This window comes from Haliotis rufescens, unplaced genomic scaffold, assembly GCF_023055435.1.
Source record: "Haliotis rufescens isolate VD_foot unplaced genomic scaffold, xgHalRufe1.0.p SCAF_2, whole genome shotgun sequence".
NCBI classification, from domain to species: Eukaryota; Metazoa; Mollusca; class Gastropoda; order Lepetellida; family Haliotidae; genus Haliotis; species Haliotis rufescens.
In genome coordinates, this window is record NW_025963890.1 from 10,178,175 (window position 1) to 10,202,986 (window position 24,812).

Consider the following 24,812-nt stretch of genomic DNA (forward strand, 5'->3'; position numbering starts at 1 on the left):
CTGCCATAAAACGTTTAACAATTATCAAACAATCTTTGAGCAAGAAACGGAAGTAATACCCAGAGATGCGATAGCGGCAAAGTTTTCTGACAACCGTCACTCCAAGGCAATAACAACCAGATTGCTTTCCCCATACTTACAGTATATACAGTGTACGTACTGGGTAGGGTTAATATTGACCTCTTGAGCCATGGGGACACTGGCAAAACAGGGGATACACACTCGACACCTGGGGGGGGGGGGGGGGGGGGGTATATCAGGCCAATGGAACCAAACTGTCAACTTATAAGGAGCCCGCGCAGAGAGGTATCAGAAACCAGGGCCCCGTTCCACAAAGCGATTTTAGTGCTTAGTGATTTTAAGACTGCCGTAATGTTAAAGTATGGGGCTTACGATCGTCTTAGCGCTACGATCGCTTTGTCGTTATTTGAGGTGAGGTGAAAGGGGGTTTAACGTCGCGTCCAAGATTATTGCACTTATATAGCGACGTGCATGCACGTGTGTGTGTGTGTGGCTGCTTGTACTAGACCGGACTGATGCCGATTTATAGTGCTAGCTCACTGAGATCCCATGCCGCAGTTTAACATGAATACCCCACTCAGACACAGTATACTGACTCCGAGCCAACCAGTCCTTGTTTTAGTCCCTTAATGCCGGGCGCCAGACAGGGTAACAACAAGTACCATCTTTTAACGTCTTTTTGGTATGACGCGGTCGGGGATCGAACTCTGGACCTTTCGCTCTCCGGGCGGACGCTCTACCACTAGACCACGGAGGCGGTCCCTTATTAGAGATAACTATTGACGGAGATATCCAAATTGCCACAGGACAAGTATTAAAAACAAAGACATTAAAATATTACAATGCCCACCCACTAGACCAAAGCCCGCTTGAACAAAGCGATATTAGCGCTAAGATGATCGTAACTCCCATACTTAAACGTGGCTTACGATAATCTTAGCGCTGAGACGGCTTTGTGCAAGTGGGCCAAGGTGCATGGGGTTGAGGACAAAGAATCGACCGTGAGAAATCGGCGGACGAGGCTGACTAAATGGTGTGACAAGGAAAAGATCTTTGCCTCGTTCTATAAAGCGATCGTAACGTTACGACTATCGTAAGTATTGGGGTATTATACGATCGCTTTGTAGAACGGGCCCTGGACAGTTTGACCTAGGCCTGCTCCTGATCTCACCAGCTGTGTGCCCGCAGATGAACGTGTGTGGTTTATAGAACATCGCTAAGATCATCCAACTCCAAGTGTGATAGGTGTCTCAGTTTCTTCTTTGTACAGGGTGCCGTTGTACAAAACGACCTTAGCACTACGACTGTCTATGTTAAGGGAGTTACGATGGCCTTAGCGCTAAGATCGCTCTGTACAACGGCACCCAGAACTGCATTTTTTTACCGACAAGCGCCTTAAAGAAAAGGTAGATAGGACGAGTGAGTGAGTTGTGTTTTACGCCGCTTTGAACAGTATACCAGTTATATCACGACGTGTAAGCTTAATTTTGGAGGAAAGACCGAAGTGATGCATGCCTCAGCCGTGTCATGGCGCTGCCAAACCTAGAAACATAATCGGCACGACCCGGGATTCGAACCCACAATCATGGGTTCCCGTTGTGCCCAAGGGACGCAACTCTGCACAGCGAATTGCGGCGCCTTAGACGACTGGGCCACCCGTGTCCCATATAGGATGAAGAGGTAATGGGGATGCCATAAACTACTCGGCAAAATGAGTGGATGTTTCAGTCATTGATTGTACATTCACTGGCGCCGTTGAATCGAATAAGGTGGTACGACCCAATCGAATCAATACCACATCAGCGCCCTCTGTGGTGTTTGCATTTATGATAAACTAAAAATGATAAAGAAGTGTTTCTTTGGATATACTTTATTCTCAGAACATCTACAATGTTTAACACGGACGTCTATACTATAGATTCAGTAAACCTAAACACAGCAAGAAAACCATATATAATCTACGTCCACAAAAGGTTTCGGTGTAACCCTGACTCGGTAATAGGACAAGTGTTTGGTAGTCTTTTAGACATTTCTCAGTGAGAGGGATCAAGCTCCTTCCCAGCGCGTGACACCTTCGTTACACTCTCGGTAACATCGCTGCCACCAGCGTGGGCGCGGCCATTACAAGAATCTTGAATTTTGCCCTCTAACCCCAAATGTAGTAACGTTTATACTTTTGTTTGTGTCTTTGGGAATGCCATCATATTTCATTTTGAAAAACTTTACGACTGACCATGTTTTCAAGATGAATTTACTTTGTTTTTTGTATAATCAGATTGGTTCGACATTGCAGACTAACGGAAAATCAACCAACGTCTCCCTTACATTCTTACTATATCATATACATGACAGTTTTAATGAAATAGAAATTCAAATTGACAAGCAAAGAACAGTAATTTAGCAGCGGTAAGTGTATTCGGCGTCACGACAGTCGTCACTTGTTTGTAAACATAACGGTCATTCGGCTGCGAGTTCAACTCTAAGCATGGTTGGGCCCACCTATCACAGTGGGGAGTTTTGACTGGTGGCAGCGATAGTATAGAGAGCTCCGCGAACGGGCTATCGCTGTGAGGAGCCTGGAGAGGGATATGCATACTATACGCGCCGAAAGTAAATATAAACATGTGAACTACAATGTGCGTATACTACATATTACCTGTTCTCAACGTAATGCACATATGGACGTTTTTATCTCATTAACCGTATCGAACGTAATACAAGGATAGACGTAATTATATGCTTGGAACGTGGCAGTGCACGCTTTGCATAAATCTTCGTAGTGACGTGTTTATGTATGAAACGTTATAATTTAAGTATTGAGCGTTGATGTCAACATGGTTGTCCCAATGTCCGCCTTTAGATAAGACATTGTCACTGTTTACTCGGATAAACTAGCACAGTTCTCTGATGGTTTCTTCCAGTTGTTCTTTGTTGGCTCCTTGCAATGTTTTCACCTGGAGATAATAAAAAACACGGGTTTTTAAAAAAAATATATAAAAAATTATTGTTTTTTTTATTATTAATAACACGGGCTTGACTTTAGAATTTTAGTGTAATATCTCGAGTTTGTTTGTTGTTTAACTCCGCACTCAGCAATATTCCAGCTCTATGACGGCGGTCTGTCAATAATCGAATCAGGCAATCCAGTGATTGATATAATGAGCATCGAACCACGAAGATGGGATACAATGATATGCATCAACCAAGTTAGCGAACCTGACCACCCGATCCCGTTAGTCGCCTCTTACGACAAGCATGGGTTGTTGAAGATCTTGTCTAACCTGGTTCTTCACAGGTCGTAATATCTCGAGTGAGTGAGTTTGGTTTAATACCACTTGGAAAGCTATAGTAGTTATACCAAGGTGCCCCGTACAGAAATAAAAGCTTGAATGTGACTCAACTCATAGTAAAGGCAACGCAACGGAAATACAACCAGGAGCCAGTGTATATGACGATGCAGTTGTTACGTCATTGAACACAATCTAGTGTAATAATTTTAACAGTATTCAGTTACATCACGGAGTGTCAACTTAATGTGGGAGGAAATTCCGAGGCAATGTAGGATTAGGGGTCAGAGACTTCTGATTACGGTATGGCGCTGACAAACCAAGAGTCATAACCGGGGCGAATCAGGGATTCGAACCCAGAATCAAACGATAAGGAGCGCAACTCTGCATAACAAATCACGGCGCCTTGGACGACTGGGGCCCTTGCCACAATTCGCAATGATTGGAATTATTGGTAAGAATTCAACTAAAAGGTATCTCGACACAAGCGCCTTTGAAATATATATCTGTTCACAATTGTATCAAACACGCGTCCTTGCAATCCTAGATACCCTTTATATCCAAACATCTATGTGCACATATATTACAGCCCAAGGGTACACTGCAAGAGTCTTTGTCGTGAAATATCATTCAGTCTCTTATGGGGCGGTGGGCCAGCTTAGCGGTTAAAGCGTTCGCTCGTCCCGCCAAAGTCGCCAGTTCGATTCCCCTCGTGGGTACGTACAAAGTATGGAGCTGATTGTTGGTGTGATGTAGCTTGAACATTGCTAAAAGGACGGGAAACCATTTTAATTTGCTGTATGGATACGATCATCAACATGCAGTAGTTCTACATTACCAAGGGGATACCGTGAAAGCATATAGAACCTCACCATGTCGCCGCCCTTGTACAAGATGAAGGTGGGCATGCAGCTGATCTCACACTCCTCCGCCAGATCCTACAACACCAAGGTGACAGTCCGCATCAACCTACAGATGTGTGTGACAGTCCGCATCAACACACAGCTGTATATGACAGTGCGCATCAACAAAGAGCTGTGTGTGTGTGACAGTCCGCATCAACATACAGCTGTGTGTGACAGTCCGCATCAACATACAGCTGTGTGTGACAGTCCGCATCAACATACAGCTCTGTGTGTGTGTGTGACAGTCCGCATCAACACAGAGCTGTGTGTGTGTGTGTGACAGTCCGCATCAACACAGAGCTGTATGTGACAGTGCGCATCAACAAAGAACTGTGTGTGTGTGACAGTCCGCATCAACATACAGCTCTGAGTGACAGTCCGCATCAACATACAGCTGTGTGTGACAGTCCGCATCAACATACAGCTCTGTGTGACAGTCCGCATCAACATACAGCTGTGTGTGACAGTCCGCATCAACATAGAGATATGTGTGTGTGTGTGTGTGTGTGTGTGACAATCCGCACCAACATACAGCTGTGTGTGACAGTCCGCATCAACATAGAGCTGTATGTGACAGTCCGCATTAACACAGAGCTGTATGTGACAGTCCGCATCAACACAGAGCTGTGTGTGACAGTCCGCATCAACATATAGCTGTGTGTGTTTACGTGTATTTATTCGCGCGCGCGCGTGTGTGTTTTTTGGTCGACATAAACACATAGCAGCATATCGCGTAGAGACACAACCAATTTCGGTGAATTTTGTGGATACTCTGAATACAAAATACAAATTAACTTCATTATTTCGGCTAAGAAATAGCACAACAATTTCAGGTTTTGTGGAACATTTTTTTCTGAATACTTGAATTTTACCTTCGCCGACAATGACTTGCCTCTGCATGTGTTTGTGACGAGTGCCTCCAGGATACGCTCATCTTTTCGCGAGCTCTTGGTATCATCACTATTTAACAGTGATTCATAAACACATGCTTACGATATAGTCGCAATTGTACCATCGACATTGCTTTTAGGTGTATTATGAATATGGAAAGGGTTTTGTCGCTTTTAATATTATTATTCAAGCATTTTCCTAATTGAAAACATTACATATTATAAACAGAGATAACTCGTATCACCTAAGACACATGTCCGAGATCCGCTGGGACTTCAGATAACTTTCTTGTGAACTGAGCTCTATATCTTAACTTCTGAGACAATGAGAGTAATCTATGCATTTTATTCGTGAATGCTAGGCTTTAACAGGATGTGTTGTGGTCCATGTGAAATGATGGATATAACAAAGTTGGATATGGAGACACATCGACTTACAGGAAGCAAGTGTTTTAACTGTCAGTTTTGACTTTTGTGAAGACAAAATAACAGTGACGCTAAAGATAGAGAGATAATGTAAGTGTCGGTTTGGAATTAAACAGCGCTTGAAATGTGAACTCGATGACTATCTTTAACCATCCAATTATATCCTGTGAAGACAAAATAACAGTGACGCTAAAGATAGAGAGATAATGTAAGTGTCGGTTTGGAATTAAACAGCGCTTGAAATGTGAACTCGATGACTAACTTTAACCAGCCAATTATATCCTGCAGCGGTGTCAAGAAAAAGATTAAAAGTGAAATTCAGATAAAACTTTTTGAAACTTACCCCTGCTTCATCGACGTCGACCTTGGCGAAGATGACTTTATCCCCTAGTTCCTCCTCGAGACGCTGTGGAGGAGAACAGAAGAAGATCACAAAACCAAACATTGCCATCACTTTATTCGGGGGTAGGGGTAGGGGTGGTGTGTGTGTGTGTGTGTGTGTGTGTGTGTGTGTGTGTGTGTGTGTGTGTGTGTGTGTGTGTGTGTGTGTGTGTGTGTGTGTGTGTGTGTGTGTGTGTGTGTGAAATTAATATGTAGCATATTACAGGGAGTATGGTGGACATGGTGGAAAGCAAATCTAAGTACATGTACCACCTTCAAGTCCAGGCAGCGGACATTTTTACACAAAATCATCATTGGTTCCAGAAGACACGGAGTGTAAAGCACATTCTGATCTACTTGTCCTGCACTCCGACTTTTACTTATCTTCTTGTCCAAGCCCTTTCATGCTGCTTGAAATACCACCAGCCTATCTACCGGGAGAAGGACAGGTCTCGTCTGAACCACATCACATTCCCACGAATAATAACAACGCCTTTCTCAGATTGCCTGTAACTATCAGGTCTACACATTATACATTGTACAATCTAAGCGTGATGTGGCCATGTAATGTTGATTAAATCTCCATCAGTACCCACTGTATATCAGAGGGGTACACAAAGTACGTGATTTAGACTACCAGTTGTCGGACTTTCATTTTTGTGGAAGCCTCCGTGGCTGAGTGGGTTAGATCGCTGACTTTGTGTGCTGGCGATTAGGTGCCTCACTCTGGCAGTGTGGGTTCGAATCCCGGACGGGACTCAACTTAGAAAAGTATGAGAATCTGTACTTTACAAAGAAAGTGTTATATATATCAAAGGTTGGAAAATTCATGATGAAAGACCCAGACTCCTTCTTATTAAATCGAAGCAGCTAGCTCCCGCCTTCTTCATCACGTTTCTAGTTGCTAACGGGTAAGGCGTTAAACTTTGGGTTGACAACGAACAAAACCCTGATTTGTCATAACGCTTATTTTCTACCATCTCACCAAACATATTTATTGGTTCAAACACCGAAAGGGGGCAAGGGTGACCAATCGCTACAATTCGCTGTACAGAGTTGCGTCCCTTGACCATCTCAGAAACTCCTTTACCTTTGCTTTGAATCCAGCTTCGCCCGATTATGTTTCTAAGTTTGTCAGCACCATACCCGTGCTCGTGGGTTTCATCAAAGTGGTAAACGTCTTAGACCTACATCACTTCGAGCTCTTCTCCCACAATAAGCTGACACGCCGTGATATAACTGGAATACTGTTCCAAACGGCGTAAAACCCAGCTCACTCACTCGCTCACCCAAACAACGAATTTAGCTTGACGTACGTTGAAGAAAGGCAGGATCATTCGGCACGGTCCACACCAGGTGGCGCCAAACTCCACCACAACCAGTTTGTTAGTAGTCTTCACCAGCTGGTCAAACTCCTCCTGGAACAAAGCATTTAACATGTACTAGTACCTATTACATTTGTGGTAAGTAATCAAGACGTGAACGCCTTGTCGCGACTTTACTGTGCTTAACCTCAGGGGTACCAGACAGGGATGTCCTCTAAGTCCTTATATTTTTTTAATCTGTGCAGAGTTAATAAAGACAAAGTTTCGAAAAGATCAAAACATTAATGGCCTAATATTTGGAGAAAAAGAAAAAAAAGTAATATATTATGCAGATGATTCGGCTCCCATTCTGAGAGATAATAAATCGGTCAAGAAAACCCTGGAATTTTATTTAAATCAAAGTGCCTACAGCGGCTTAGCTTAAAACTGAATTTAGATAAATCAGTCGTAATGTCACTTAGAAAGACCTTTAGAAAATGTTAAAAGACGTTTTAAAATCTGGAAAGTAGAAATTTAACAATATATGGACGTTGTCTTTTAAGCAAATCTGAAGGAATTTCTATGTTAGTCCATCAAGCAAGTTGTGTTTCCTTTTCACCAAAAATAATCAAAATAATCAATAGAGAACTTTATTTGGAACAGCAAGTCAGAAAAAGTATCAAGAAATCGGTTAATCCAAAAACAAGAAGAAGGTGGCATTAACGCTCTAGATTTTGGTACCTTTAACGCAGCGTTAAAACTAGTTTGGCTCGCCAAGTATTTCTCTAAGAAGATCTGGACAGTTCCTATTGCACATTATTTTAAAAGCATTGGTTCGCTTGAATTCTTACTTAACTGTAAGTGTCCAAATTAAAATTAAAAATCCGATTATTCTATAAAGAAAATTTATCCTTGTGGAAGACCTTTCTTGCAAAAAGAGAAGATGACATCTATAATGAAATAATTTGGAATAACAAAAATATCTTAATCAATCGAAAAAGTATATTTGATGCGGAATGGAAGGACGCGAGCATTATTTATATAAGGCAATTACTTAAAACGAATGGGGATTTCTTTCAACGCGAAACAATTGCTAGGAAATATGGAACTGACATAACACCAAGAAAATATAGTAGGTATATCAATGCTATTAGGAAGACAATAGGGCAGAACATGTTTAGTTTCCAAAACGCGGGTCCTATAGAAATAGAACCACATCCTGAAGTTAAAGGAATCAGACCTGCTGACACGCAAAAGTAAATTTTGGTATAATACAATCTATAATGTGTTCCAAGTTGCTAATGAAGATGTTTTTAAATGGAAAAATTTAAAGGACATGAGAATTGGAAACAAGTATAAGCAACTGCAATTCAAAATTCTACACTCCATCATTCCTTGTAATCAGTATTTAAATAGAATTAACATTAAAGAAAGTAATGTTTGTGAACATTGTGGTAGTATAGATACTGTTAGACATTACATTGACATGCTTTACTGTTCAAATGTATTAAGTGGTCGAAGGTTAATGTACATAATCAGATTTTTTTTTTTTTTTTTTCTTTTATTGTTTTTAGAAAGACACACCTGTTACATAAATGGGCTTCCGCCCAGGGTAGCAGAAAGCCCATGATATAAAGCACAACTTATCAGTACATCTTACTTTGTTGTTGTTTTTTTACAGAAAATAACATACTTCTCACTCACACATTCACTCTTGTTTATGTATCATATTGCAGTTTAGGAAAGTACATGGTCTCAAACATTAAAATCTTAAGTACAAAACTAAAATTAAATTGAAAGCTGCTCCTCATTTTCGAAAAGTTGATGATACAGCATCCAAGCACCATAGAATTTCTGTTGATTACCTGTCTTGAAAGCAATATCTTTTTCAATGTTCATAATCAGATTTATGATAATTACAGAGATATTGTATTGTATGGTATAGAAGGAGGCACAGAGGAGTGTACTTTGATGAATTATTTACTACTGCTAGCAAGGTATATTGTGTACAGATGTAAAGTAACTGAAACCGACTGCCTTTTTAGAATATTTAAAAGAGAACTAGAAATACAATACAAAGTACTACAGTATAACAATGTTAATCTTGCAGAAAAAAATGAATGTGTACTGAATAATTAGATGAGTATCATTGCTTTAAGCAACTCAAACCCAAACTTAAACCCTGGTATGCCAGTCCACGTGGCAATGTACAGGGCCATGGAAAAATCGTGGACAATTAACATGAATAAATGATGTTAAAAAACCAAGAAAAAAGAAAATCAAAAAACAAAAAACAAAAAACTTTACTGTGCTTAATATTGAGAAATACAACGAAATGTGTGATTATTAAGGGGTGGCTCTTAAGAGCACTTTCACGCGGGCAAATGTATTGCAACTGTTACATTTGCGAACCCACCGAAACAATTGCACCAATGTTCCAATACTATATAATGAGTCCCATGTCGCATAACCTAGTGATACAAGTCAGTAACAATATCAGTCTATGTCACGTGATGCCTGCATTCAATAAGAACAGCAGGAGACATACGTTTCCGCAAGCTTACCAAGCTACATTTGGTAATTACGCAGTTTTGTAATACTATTGGGGTTCTGATTTTTCATGCGTAATTAATTGGATTATGGTGCTTTAGTTTGTGTGTTTTACGGCATTGCCTAAAAGTCGGGCCGGGCCGGGCCAAGACGGGCCAAAGTGTTATTGGCTAATTACGTCATTATCGGCGACCATAGTTACATATAATTGATGCAACATACACACATGACATTATTGAACAATCGCCAAACAAAAACGTGCACCATAATTAAGTACTTCGGAGTAAATCACTTGAAAACCAGAAAGTGGAGCTGTGTGTAAGCGTCTCTGATCTAGGTAACATGTGAAAGAGCAATCGTTAAACGGAATAAGATTTGAAACGTATCAAATACTTCTAGCTATCGCGATACAAATTTCCATCTGTCGGCATATCGTTTATATTTATAGGATAGTACTATATCTAAGTAATTACCACTTTAGAATGTCACTGTTCGTCGTATTTAAAGCAGACACTTTGGTTAAAGTAGACCTCTTCTCCCCATACTCTCAACAGTCACACAAATGTTCGGTCCGACTTGGCCCGAGCTGTCAAAATCAACACAAACCTCACATATGTATCATGAAATGGATTCATATCTATAGACTAGTATTATATTTACCTATATACCACTTTATAGTGTCTCAGATCGCCATACTTAAAGAAAACAAGGTGCTCAAAGTGAAGCCCTTTTCCCTCTACATTCTCAACATAGTCTCTATCAGATATGTTTTTCTTGTGTTGGGTCCGACTTGGTCCGGGCTGACAAAACAACCTTAAACACACAGATGTATCTTCAAATGTATTTACATATATAGACTAGTGCCATATCTACCTGTATACCACTTTATAATGTCACAGTACATCGTATTTAAAGAAAACCAGGTGCTCAAAATGAAGCCCTTTTCCCTCTACATTCTCAACATAGTCTCTATCAAAAGTGTTTTGCTTGTGTTGGGTCCGACTTGGCCCGGGCAGTCAAGATCAACTTTAAACACACAGATCTTTCTTCAACTGTGTTTACATCTATAGACTAGTGCTATATCTACCTATATACCACTTTATAATGTCACAGTACATCGTATTTAAAGAAAACCAGGTGCTCAAAATGAAGCCCTTTTCCCTCTACATTCTCAACATAGTCTCTATCAAAAGTGTTTTGCTTGTGTTGGGTCCGACTTGGCCCGGGCAGTCAAAATCAACTTTAAACACACAGATCTATCTTCAACTGTGTTTACATCTATAAACTAGTGCTATATCTACCTATATACCACTTTATAATGTCACAGTACATCGTATTTAAAGAAAACCAGGTGCTCAAAGTGAAGCCCTTTTCCCTCTACATTCTCAACATAGTCTCTATCAAAAGTGTTTGGCTTGTGTTGGGTCCGACTTGGCCCGGGCAGTCAAAATCAACTTTAAACACACAGATCTATCTTCAACTGTGTTTACATCTATAAACTAGTGCTATATCTACCTATATACCACTTTATAATGTCACAGTACATCGTATTTAAAGAAAACCAGGTGCTCAAAGTGAAGCCCTTTTCCCTCTACATTCTCAGCATAGTCTCTATCAAAAGTGTTTGGCTTGTGTTGGGTCCGACTTGGCCCGGGCAGTCAAAATCAACTTTAAACACACAGATCTATCTTCAACTGTGTTTACATCTATAAACTAGTGCTATATCTACCTATTTACCACTTTATAATGTCACGGTACATCCTATTTAAAGAAAACCAGGTGCTTAAAGTGATGCCCTTTTCCCTCTACATTCTCAACATAGTCTCTATCAGAAATGTTTTGCTTGTGTTGGGTCCGACTTGGCCCGGGCTGACAAAATCAACTCTAAACACATATATGTATCTTCAAGTGTATTTACATCATTAGACTAGTGCTATATCTACCTATATACCACTTTATAATGTCACAGTATATCGTATTTAAAGAAAACTGGTCCGTTCAAGTCAAGCACTTTTTATAAAGTGATATATAAGTAGATATAATACTAATCTACATTTGGTGATACATCTGTGTGTTTAAAGTTGATTTTGACAGCCCGGGCCAAGTCTGACCGAGCACAGACCAATCACATATTATAAAGCACGTTGAGAATGTAGATACCACTAAAGTGGTATATAGGTAGATATAATACTAGTCTTTAGATGTAACAAATGTTTAGTAACTTAAGAAGTGCTAGGACAGTTATTAACACGTGTCGTGTCAGCCCTATGACATTCAGGAATATCCACTTCCAGAAAACATCCTGTGTTGGTTTAACATGAATTAGTAAAGGTTAATTAGGGATGCCCAACACGTTAATTAATGAAAGAAGAGTAGTCAAAACACTGTCATTTCCTGCCCAGGACATCACACCCCTACACGCTAAGGTCGGTGAGAAACCTTCTCATCAAAGGAAACACACTGTCAAGACACTGACTTTTCTACGAGGACTCAGGGTATGTAGTCATAATTATCAGTCTATTACATTGTTGAAGATGCATTTTGACTCAAACTCAATTAAATGAGCAAAACTATACGTTTGTGGACATTTGAGATCTGCCTAGATAAGCACGTTTCGTTTTATTGTTCTGCAATCCATTTTTAGTATTACCCCCGGGCTGGCCCGACTTTTCTTGGCCCGACTTTTAGGCAATCCCGTGTTTTACGCATATATGCAGCTTATCTTGAACTGTGTTTGACCTTTAGGGATAACTGACCAGGGGAAGAGATGGGACAAGTGCATTAACCTGTATGCGGAAATATATACTAAAACGCAAAAGAAACGTCACCCCAAGTAACATTGCATGAAAAGTTGTCAATTAAATATCGGGGTAATTTTTTTCAAAGTTTCTAAAATTTAACATTACCTTGTCCGGAAAAATGAAATTTGATGATAAAAAAACAAAGCATACAATACAATAAAACCGATCGCCCAAACGCATCACGGCAACGGCCATGGTAACCCGATGCACATGAGCTCCGTGCAAATTGAAATGCACATGGGTTCCCCCATTTCTTGCCCTATAAAAATCCACCCAGATCGGATAACATAGATGATTAATTCGTTATTGAATTGCTACCGCATGCCAAGATTGACAAGAAATCAGCGACACCAAGACCTTGGACGATTGCAAGCTGGACAAACCGCCCGACAAGTAGCCAATGCTTTTCAAGTCCACGTAAGGACCATATACAGGCTCCAGCAACGGAACCAGACCACCAACACTACATATGACCGACCACGTAGCGGTAGACCAAGGGTCACCACCCGACGTCAGGATCGTCAGATTGTGCAACAGCATCTTCAAGTTACTGCTGCAGAAACTGCTCGACAGACTATGGGGACACCGGACACCGTGCCTCGACGATTGACGAGCAGACACCTCCACTGTCACAGGCCACACCGAGGACCCATTCTGACACCACGTCATCGCCGGGACCGTCTTCAGTGGGCAACACAGCACCAGCATTGGCGCCACCAGCAGTGGAGAAGAGTCCTCTTCTCAGACAAGAGCCGTTACTGTATCTCAACAGCAGATAACAAAGAGAGAAAGAGTCTGGCGACGCCGTGGGGAACGTTATTCAAATGCTTGTGTTGTTGAGAGAGACTCTTGGGGTGGTCCGAGCATCATGGTGTGGGGTGGAATTGGTCGTGCACAGAGGGTCGGCCCTGTGGTCTTCCAGAAAATCGGTCCAGGGAGAGGCAGTGGTGTCACAGCAGCCCGGTACATTGATCAAGTCTTGAGACCACACGCCATACCTCATTTGGCACGTCGCCGCAACCACAAGTTTCAGCATGATAGCGCCCGAGAGCAACAAGAGACTTCCTCCAGCAGAATAACATCAGAACCATGCAGTGGCCTGCCCTCAGTCCCCATTTAAATCCCACTGAGAACCTGTGGGATGAAATTCAAAGACGGCTGTATGACGTCCGTCCAAGGCCGACAACTGCAGCTGAACTGCATCAGACGTTCCTCAGAGTGTGGGTTCAAGTGCCTATGCCCTTCATCAACCACCTCATCCATTCCATGTATCGACGTTGCACAGCAGTCATCAATGCACAAGGCGGACACACGAGATACTGACTTGTGATGTCATTTTCTCAGAGACTAGTGTTGTGTTTCACTTTAAGAACATTTGACACTTTAATTTCAACCTTGATGATCAGTTTTGCCAAGTTTCATCTTTTTAATACGTCTCAAAGTATGTTTACAGTGTTTTGACAAATAAGGTTTCTCATATATCTATGCATGGTGACGTTTCTTTTGCGGTTCAGTATATTTAAAGATCTCTGCAATATTTCAGTTCTGTGTATGTTGAGCTCAAACCTTACCCGCTCGTTCAGCCGCATCACTAGAATCAACGATCGAAACCATCAGGGTGAGATCACACGCTGCTGCAGTCGGCCATACGTAAACATGAAATACGTATCTATTTTCTATGTCGTCTAAGGGGCGGCCGGGTAGCCTACTGGTTAAAGCGTTCTCTCGTCACGACCCGAGGTAGAATGTGTCCCAAGCACCCCAGCACCGGGTGGTTAGACTCAGTGAATTGTCTGACGGCGTGTTAAAAACGAGTAACACACACACACACACACACACACACACACACACACACACACACACACACACACACACACACACACACACACACACACACACACACACACACACACACACACACACACACACACACACACACACACACACACATTTTTTATAAACTTATAACGTGCACCTTCACGAGCACTGATCCATGTATTAAGTGAGTGAGTGAGAGAGTTGGGTTTAACGCCGCTTTTAACAGTATACCAGTTATATCACGGCATGTCAGCTTAATGTGGGAGGAAAGCCCGAAGTGATGCAGGTTTCAGACGTTTACCACTTCGGTGAAACCTACGAGCACGGGTATGGTGCTGACAAACCTAGAAACATAATCGGGACGAACCGTGATTCGAACCCACAATCATAGGTTTCTGGCGTGCCCAAGGGACGCAACTCTGCACAGCGAATCGCGGCGCCTTAGACGACTGGGCCACCCGTGCCCCCTCAACCCATGTATTAAGATAAAGGAGAACTTTCGACAACAGATTGACAGAAAAAAGGAACATATGCAGATGTTTCCACTGGTGTGTTCACGATGAATGCAACATGTTGCGTCTGTGTGAAGGTGTTTGCTCAGAAGACTCAGAAGGCTCGTATTGTGACAATGTATAAGGAGGCAGGCAGCTGGTCTCATGTGGGATGTCCCATTGTACTGACTTCTCTGTCAGTTGTCCGTCATCACGTTCCAGCGTTCAGCTGACAAGTGGGCCGAGAAACAGTCACACGTTTGAATGATTAAACATAAAGGACGTCACTGTTCGCAGGTCTACGAATGGAAAAAAAACCCCTTAATGCAGGAAGTTTATTTAAAAAAATATTTAGGCTCATAGTTTTAATTTAAAAAATATCTGTTGCTTTCCGCATGCAGCTGAACAAATGTCTAGTCTCCATACACCCCCCCCCCCCCACCCCCCACCCCCACCCCCCCCCCCCCCCCTCTCCAAATGAACGTCTACTTCAGCTATGAAATTACTTAGCTAAATTCAAACTGGGTGTGAATGACCCACCATGTAATATATGTGTGTGTATATGTCTGTGAGCGTGTGTGTGTGTGAAAGTGAGCCTGTAAGTGTGTTTGTGTGTGTGTGTGTGTGTGTGTGTGTCTCTGTGTGTGTGTGTCTGTGAGTGCTTGTTCGTATTTGTGAGAGCGTGTTTGTGTGTAAGTGTGAATGTGTGTATGAATGTGTGTATATATGTGTGTATGAATGTGTATGTATGATGTGTACATGTGAGAGAGAGAGAGAGAGAGAGAGAGAGAGAGAGAGAGAGAGAGAGAGAGAGAGACTTTTGTGGCCGGTCCCTAAGGTATCGATTTCTCCAACAGCAGTTTATTGATGTATATGAAAGGATGTGGTGTGTGCTAAGTAGTTTGTGATACATGTCAATAAGTACGACACGTGCCCGCTGACTCCACTGCCTTGTAAAGTCAATATTGGAATCACTGCCACAGCTTGCGTTGTCTATTGATTCTCTGAGGTTTGTTTCAGTCTATTTACAGTGTCTCAAGTGGTAAACCCGTAAAGTACTGTCGGAAAAGCTAGAAAACTGCTTTACCTGTTGAAAAAGGGTATAATTTTTCATAGACTGTTATTGATAACTACCGATCGCCCTACCTGTGGTTTGAAGTATTTCAGTCACAAGGAGTCCTATCGAGTTAACAGAAGACAAATTCGAACGAAAACAGGAAGTTCACATTTATTTTAAGTCAATGATGAAACAGACTATGGAAATATGCGCACGTGACTCCGTTATAATGATAATAATGTAGTCTTCATAAAAAATATAATCCACACACAAAAATCATTTTGAGAAAACTCTAGATGGGCATCGTCTAAAATGACAAAATGACGCTGCGGTTTTTGTTAACATTGGTGCATGTTTCATTACACTTGTATAGCCATAACCATGGTACACGATCGGGAGTCTGTACTGGGAAATGTATACAAGTTCTGTACACTTTAGAGAGATAGTGGGAAACCATTTATTAATTTAGATAGGGTGAATTACCGAACTGTCCAAGCAATAGGGTTTTCAATTCATGCCATCAAGTCTGCGGTATGATAAGAAAACAAAACAGGTATAGGGGTGGTTTCAAAACCAAAAATGAGACATAAAAAAGGATATTAGACAGCTTTGATACAGGGTGATTAGGCGTACAGTGTACAAGCTTTATGAGCAGAAGGTAACCCTGACTTGTGGTAGAATTTGTGAGGAATTAAAGATACAATTAATGTTCCCCGGACTGCACTAGCTATTGCTCGCCAAGAGATGGGATTTCGATACACTGCGCGTAGCAATGACCGAGCACTTTTCAGGGGAAAATATTCCATCCTGTCTATGAGATCACATTATCTCCGAACCATTCATAACTATCACAGTCAGGGCGTCCAGATAATTTACCTTGATGAATCATTCCACTGACTACATGCGGCTATCAGCAGATGGACAAAAAGCAACCATGGTACCATCAGATGAAGGTGATCGTGTCATTGCTGTGCACGCTGCAACCCATGGTATGGGGCTTATTGGTGGATGTGTAGTGCTAGTTTTCGAGGCGAAAAGGAAAACTGATTTCCATAAGGAAATTATAGGAGGTGGTGTGTTCATAGACTGGTTGGGACTTCAGCAATTGCCCATTTTAAACAACGCAAGTGTTATTGTCATGGATAACGCCAGTTAAAATAATTTCCGGGAATCAGATACCGTCGCCCAAACCGTGAGTAGTCTGAAGGCGAGCATACAGGAATATATGACATTGTCGACTTCAGACCATATGAATCGAAAGTTCAACTCATGGAGAAAATTCGGCTGAATGAGAAACCAGTAACGTACAAGACATATGTGCTGGCGGTACAACAGGGTTACGTTGTCTTACGTACGCCAGACATTGTGAGCGCAACCCTGTTGTGCCCATCTTGGCCAAGTGTAACGGGTTCGTTGCAAGACATAACACAACATTCAAAAGAATAGATTCATATACATCATCAGCGGAGATAAATGCTACCTCAAGAAATGATCTGTAGAACAACAAATACTTCTGGATTCCAAAACCGCAACCTTCCAATACTCCTGTTTCATAACTCTTACCTAGTCCTTCATGTTGCCAAGCAAACATAATGCAGTACATATCCTAAATTGCTACCCCATCAACCCATGTCAATTAAGTACAACAACAGCAATATTTAAGACCACCCCCAACTCGGTGACATTTGGACCTGGGAGAATGCACGGGACGGTGTGAGGTCATCACCTCGGGACAGGTGTTAGGTAATTACCTCAGGTTAAAGGCCATTTCATACATGCATGACAACACACGAATATATTCCAAGTTTATCATCATTTTACCTGTAAAAGTACATTCTAAGGGTTATCACAATGTCAGTTAGGACAGGTTAGATAAGTTCAATTCGCGTTATTTTGATATATGCTCTTTTTATAGTCCTATGACTCGTATTTATTACATGAAGCCAGAAAAGCATTTCCGACAGTACTCTTTTTTTAGGCCCCTATCAACCACCCCCTCCCCCACCCCGATCACTTCCGGCTTTCCTCACTCAAGCTGACACGCCGGAATATAACCGCATGATCTTCAAAGCCGCAAAAAACTAACTTATAAAATCATAGAATATAAAATCTTCAGCAACTAATGTATGCTGTAAAACTCGACTATGCCTGTCGTAAGAGGCGACTAACGGGATCGGGTGGTCAGACTCGCTGACTTGGTTGATGCATGTTATCGTTTCTCATTTGTGTGGGGGGCGGTCGGGTAGCCTAGTGGTTAAAGCGTTCGCTCGTCACGCCGAAGACCCGGGTTCGATTCCCGACATGGGTACAATGTGTGAAGCCCCTTTTTTCTGGTGTCCCCCGCCGTGATATTGCTGTAATATTGCTAAAAGCGGCGTAAAACCTCACTCACTCACTCATTTGTGATGAACGATGCTCATGATGTTAGTCACTGGATTGTCTGGTCCAGACTTGATTATGTATAGACCGCCGTCAAAAAGATGGAATATTGCTGAGTGTGGCGTTTAACAACAAACAAACAAAACATTTATACACTCACTCACTCACCCTAACCCATTCATTCACTCACTCACCCAAACCAACTCAATTGCTCACTTCGACAATGCCAACGCCGTCAAGATGCGGGTAGAATTGTTCATGCTTGTCGTAAGAGGTGAGTAACGGGATCAGATGGTCAGACTCGCTGACTTGCTTTGACGCACGTTATCGTATCCCAATTGTGTGGATCGATGCTCATGATGTCAGTCACTGGATTGTCTTATCGAATATTTCGTGAGCAAATCCATTACCTTTGACAGAGAGACAGTATGTTTGTTACCCTTATTTATTAATTATCATTTCAAATCTTCCATTTCAAGAGGCCGTAACAGTTGTTGGCTGTGATAGGAAATGACCGTTAAGCATCATATACCCTTACTTGGAAACTGACGAGCACAAATTATGTTACCAATCAACATTGATTGTTCCTAAAAACAGAACAGGAAGATACGTGTATGGTCAAAAGACATGACTTACCAACATCATTACAAGTTACACCATGAGAATCAAGTTGGCCCAAAATCCTTCAGTTGTGAGGATGAAGGGTTTGTTTTGGGAGGGATATGCAAGGATGGGGGCTGTTGTAAGGGCTTGCTTTAGCTTTTCGAGTGCATGTTGGCAATTGATGGACCATTCGAAAGACGCATCTTTTTCAGAAGGTGGTATAGAGGCGAGGTGATGGCAGAAAGGTTTGCTACAAATTTGTGATAATACGATACCAAATCTACGATATGACACATGTCATGAACATTTTTAAAGGATTGGATCTGTGTGACTGAACCCATTTTTGAAGTATATCGACATGGATGCCATCTTTGATGAAGATAGGTGATTTGTTTTGTCGTAAATTTTCATTTGCTTGGTTTTAGAGTGAGTCCTGCTTCTTTGATCTTTTGGAATACTGCCTTGAGGTGACGCAAATGTTCCCAAAACATTTTAGAAAATATTATGCCATCTACATACATATATTAATATTTAACGCCAATTCATTTCTTAATTGCCTCTGAAATGATTTGCAGAAATGCCATAGGCGCATGTTTGAGGCAAAAGGGAGGCGATTTCATCCAAAAACACCATCGGGTGTAATTTAGGCCGACTTGTGCATTGCATCTGGATGGAGCGGTATTTGCCAAAAGCCACTAGCGCAATCAAGCACACTAAAAATATTGGCGAATGTGGTAGAGGGAAAAATATAGGTTTGGTAACTGCGTTGAGGCGTCGTTTATCTATGGCAAAGCGGTAAGAGCTATCACGTGTTTTAAACATGGAAAATGCCATTTAGAAGAACTTGGCTGAATGATATTGGCTTCACACATTTCTTGCACCTATCTGGAACATTCTTTTCTAAAGGGTGCGTTTTGCCTATAAAAAGGGAGTCTAATGGGTCTTGTGTCATCTGTTTCTATTTCGTGATGATGTAATTAAGTGTGTCCTAATTCTGAACAATCTGAGATAAAAACTCATCTTTGTGATTGGAGAAATGCATTTACTGTGTACTTGGACTTTCAATATTTTTAAAATGCTTTTGGAGACAAAAGCTCCACGACGTTCAGGGGTGCTGTTATGGTGCATGGCTAGTTGTGGCGTCGGCCAAGGCCAACGACACCAACGACGTCGATGATGAAGTATTGCCTGCTTCCCGTCCATCCATTGTGCCTATGACGGATCATCAGCCTGGTGACTGTCTTTCGGCAACAGCCAAAACGCCTTGCAACGTGGTCATGTTTTGCTTCTTGATGTATCATACCAATGGCTTGTTCTTTCAGTACCATTAACCTCAGCATGTTATTTGTCACTGACCAACGGTTTGGGTGTGAATGAACAGTACATCATTCCTTTTATATCCACATCTTTGTAGACTGACATGCTGCAAGTGCAGCTAAAGTTTCACTTCAAACTCATGTTCCACTGATCTTGGTAATGTAGCACATATATTACTTAGCAAACTGTTTTAGTTGTGTTTGGGCCATTGATTCTCAACCATTTTGTAACACTATTCGGGGTTTGGACCCAACGTGTCCACCTTTCAGTTTGGTAACGTTTCTTTTTTTCGTCAGTTGACATCAAAGGTTATGCTACTTATGTCCATCATCCACATCATCTTAGTAATTGAAAAGTACATTCCTCAAGTAGATGTGAATACAAAGGTGTCAAGTTGACTCGGTTTTACTACACATGGTAATGGTCTTTCATTTATTATTTTATAAAATGCTTTATACCACTGCTATTTTCATTGTTCTGTTTCAACCGCCTCCGTGGTCTAGTGGTAGAGCGTCCGCCCGGAGAGCGGAAGGTCCGGGGTTTGATACCTGTCCGCGTCATACCAAAAGACGTTAAAAGATGGTACTTGTTGTTACCCTGTCTGGCGCTCGGCATTAAGGGGCTAAAACAAGGACTGGTCGGCTCGGTGTCAGTATACTGTGTCTGAGTAGGGTATTCATGTTAAACTGCGGCATGGTATCTCAGTGAGCTAGCACTATAAATCGGCATCAGTCCGGTCTAGTACAAGCAGCCACACACACACACACGTGCATGCACGTCGCTATATAAGTGCAATAATCTTGGGCGCGACGTTAAACCCAATTTCACCTCACCTCAAATAACGACATAACTGACCAGCGTAGCGCTTCGATGTGCTGTAAGCACCCTGGGCCCAGTTCCACAAAGCGATCGTAGCGCTAAGACGATCCCCCCCCCCCCCCCCCTAAATATGAAATGGCCCGCCCCTTATATTTGCTTATTCCGTTCAGAATTCCAATCTGAATGATATGATCCCTTTCAATCATATTAGCTGTAGTCGTTGTAAAATAGCTCGCGGTAGATGAAGCTGTATTAATACACCGTGGCTGTATATTCTACTCAACAGAAGTTAAAGAGCACCCCATTCTTTCATATTACTATAGTTAATCTGCCAAGGCATGACAGATTCACTATAGTAGTGTTAAAAATCCGGTGTTCATTCATTTCTGAGTTGTATACACAAATACAAATATTCTATAATAAAACCCCTTTCCATCCTCTTCGCGAGGCAAGAGCGTTTACTAGCCTGTTTATCAAAGTCCTATTTCGACCCCTGCCACATTAAGTCCACTTTCCTGTGCTAAATATGATTGGACTATCGCACATATCGATAGTCCAATCAGAGAACGTTTCACATAATCAACATCCTCGACCGGTACACTTTCGTATGATTTACTGCTGCCTGTCTTTGTTGACACGAATATGTTCTTTTCATCCTTTAAACCACCAACGATTGACTATGTTTTTTGTGTCAGGGACGAACTCGCGAATGCCTTCGGTATGTGATCGACTAGGTCGTCGACTATGGTAGTCGCCATCTTTGAGAAGTTATACGAGATAAGATAAGCGATCTGATTGGATATCGCGTTTCATTACAAGGGGCACAACTTGTGATCAACGCGCGGCCAAGAAGAGTGGCCTTGGTGTGGTAAGGGTAGAAACTAGGCTTTTGTGGACACGCTTGACTCGGGAAAATGCCTCCCCATTAGCTTATGAACTCTCCACTAAATGTCCATGTACGATTCTACTATATGACGAGCGTGTGTTGATGAATGACTATCAAACAGTGATTATACCAGGTGTTCTCGAAGAGGTGAACTTATCCTGCCCCACCCGTAGCACTCGTCATCCGTCACTCTTGTCAGAAGACCCGAAATATAGGAATTTAAATACCAGATATAGTATGGATTGTTATAATTGAAATAAATGCGTTGAAGACTATTGCAGTAACTCAGCGACGTGCATGTGCGTGTGTATGAGTGCGTTTGTGCGTGCGTGCTTGCCTGTGCTTGTACCAGTCCGGACTAATGCGGATTTGATAGTGCTAGCCCACGGGTATACCATGTCGCAGTTAAACATGACAACGCCACACCGTCACAGAAACTTGTTTTAGACGCCAGGCAGGGTAACAACAAGTACGATAATTGTAACGTCTTATGGTATGACGCGATTGGGGATTGAACCCGAACCTTCCGCTCACCGGGCAGACGCTCTGTCCCCTAGACCACAGACTCAGTCTAAAATTTGATAAAAAAATATACTTCAAATTTAAAATAACTTGAATGAATGTTTTACTTTACTAATCATACCCGTGGGATTCTTGGTAATATCATAGGACCCCAGCATCCTATGCATGTCATCGAATCCCTATTGCGTAGATCAATGCTCATGAAATCAATTATTGGATTCTTTGGTCCAGACTCCCGTCATATGACTGGAATATTGCCTAGGGCGGCGTCAAACAAGAAAACAACCTACAAAAACAGTAGCTTTGTTTTGGTTGCCTGCTAAATATTGACGGAGTGATTACCCGTTATCATCACTATTTGATAACGATTCATGAAACGCAAGCTATTGATTGGGTCGGAATCGTACAATGGATTTTGGTAGAGATTTCTTATTGTGATGGAAACGGTTAATTTACTGTGTTTCATCTTGTGATTTTGGTACCGGAAAATATGGCAACAATTTATGTTTAATCAAAACTTATAACATGGTATATATTTTCTTAAAAGAGAGAACTGCACAATGAATTGAGTTTTAGTTTTATAATTTCCAGCTGAGACAGTAACGCACTGAATGAACTATGCACGAAGGTATCATCGATCTCCTTGTAAATACCAGCTGATATGTTTTCAAACCACAAATAATTATGCTGACAAGTTCACTTCGGCAGCTTTTTTAAACGGTTTTGTAATTCTTGGATGACATGGAAATGAAACAGACATTAATAAATAATTTGCTAAGAGACTACTGTATCTGCAAGGTTTAAGCGCTACTACCACGCAGGGTCCGTGTTTGTGGAGTCTTCCAATATCTTCCCAGTATCTACGCTGCACCTGGAAGTCTGATTTCTGTTATTACCATGGCAACAAGAACGGCATAATTGGACGCGTCCTCTACATACATAGACTTATCGAGTAGTACAGTTAGCAGTGCCATTAGATCTCGCCAGGTAAACAGCCATGTGCGGATCGTTAACAATACCAGCATCGCGAACTTCTTTGTGGTGTTGCTGCGCTTAATGGAATTGATAACCATCATAGTATTAGTATTAAGTCTAATGGTTATTTCCACGTAAATCAAAGTAAGTGCAAAATAAATCGATATTCGGAGGTTTTTTTCAAAAAAGCATTTGTTTGTTATCTTGGAGACCCATTGTTATATTCTAAATTAGGAGCTTAAAAAATCCAAATCCACCCCTGATATATTTACGAGAATTTGTAATGAATATACTTCAATGACTTCAACGACGGGGATTATAGGTATAGATATGGCTTAGTATTCAACACGTTTACAATCTATGGTGATACTTGATACGTCCAGGTGCCCCGCCTGACAGGGCTATATACCATTATGCACATATTCTTGTATCAAAGTTAATGTTTTCACTGTTTGCAAGTGGTCAGAAAAGTGTAATAGTACAAATGTATATGTATGTTATAATCATGTTGAATTATAGAAAATATCTTTTTTGAAAATTATACATGCAAGATTGTTTATTCCGACGAAATATTTATGTCGATCTCATATTCATCTGTCCTTTTTGTATATCGGCATCTGACTATACCCGCCATAAGGGCCTCCGTCTTCTACTGACGTCATACGTGCGATACACTCACATATATGTATAGCAGTTTAATAAAGAGATAAAAAATAGTGGTAAACTGCAAAAAGCATTTCCTACCTTTTGCTCAATCTCCTTCATGTTGATTGTCGTCTGCTTTCTGGCGTCTCCTGTCAATGTCGTCTGCTTGTGTGGTCTCCAGACAATGTCGTCTGCCGTGTCTTACTCGACCCAAGGTACGAACCTCGGGTGATATGGACAGGGTACTGAGTTATTCATGTTGAAACGTTCATTTTTCAATGATTGATATAGACTACCAGCACGTTTTGCATCAAGATGCGTGGACGTCTGCTATGATCTATTCATGAACATCCGAAAATTAGACATATAAAGCTATAAATCCATTTTTCATGATATTAAAATCAAATAATAATGCATGAGAACTGACAAAGGGAGGTAACTGCATTCTGAGACAGAATTGGAAGGTTCCATCTTATAATCGATGTTAATCGTCAAGGAAGTCTAATTATATCAAAGACAGATGGGTTGGTTGGGCAGAGCTATTCATGTTTCTTGGGTAGGCTGATCGAGGGTTCGACTGGCATTCTGAAAGAAGTATATCAGCTGAATGGACGTATCTATTCTAAATTAAATCTAGAACACTAATTGACACGTCACAAATGAGGGTTCGATGCATCTTTGACATGTATAAAATACGGAATGTGCATTTGACTATTTGCTGCTTGACGGGTAAAG

General features: G+C 41.4%; 1 protein-coding gene across 1 annotated transcript; it reads right to left on the bottom strand.

Moving 5' to 3' along the window:
- Nucleotides 1-2,277: 2,277 nt before the first annotated feature.
- On the bottom strand, nt 2,278-24,431 carry LOC124136248 (thioredoxin-like). The gene is made up of 5 exons (XM_046502119.2): nt 24,177-24,431; nt 7,227-7,328; nt 5,873-5,935; nt 4,181-4,246; nt 2,278-2,975 (listed from the first exon to the last, which is right to left on the bottom strand). Exons 1-5 carry the CDS (start codon nt 24,195-24,197, stop codon nt 2,913-2,915), a joined length of 315 nt encoding a protein of 104 aa, XP_046358075.1. The 5' UTR covers nt 24,198-24,431; the 3' UTR covers nt 2,278-2,912.
- Nucleotides 24,432-24,812: the final 381 nt, after the last annotated feature.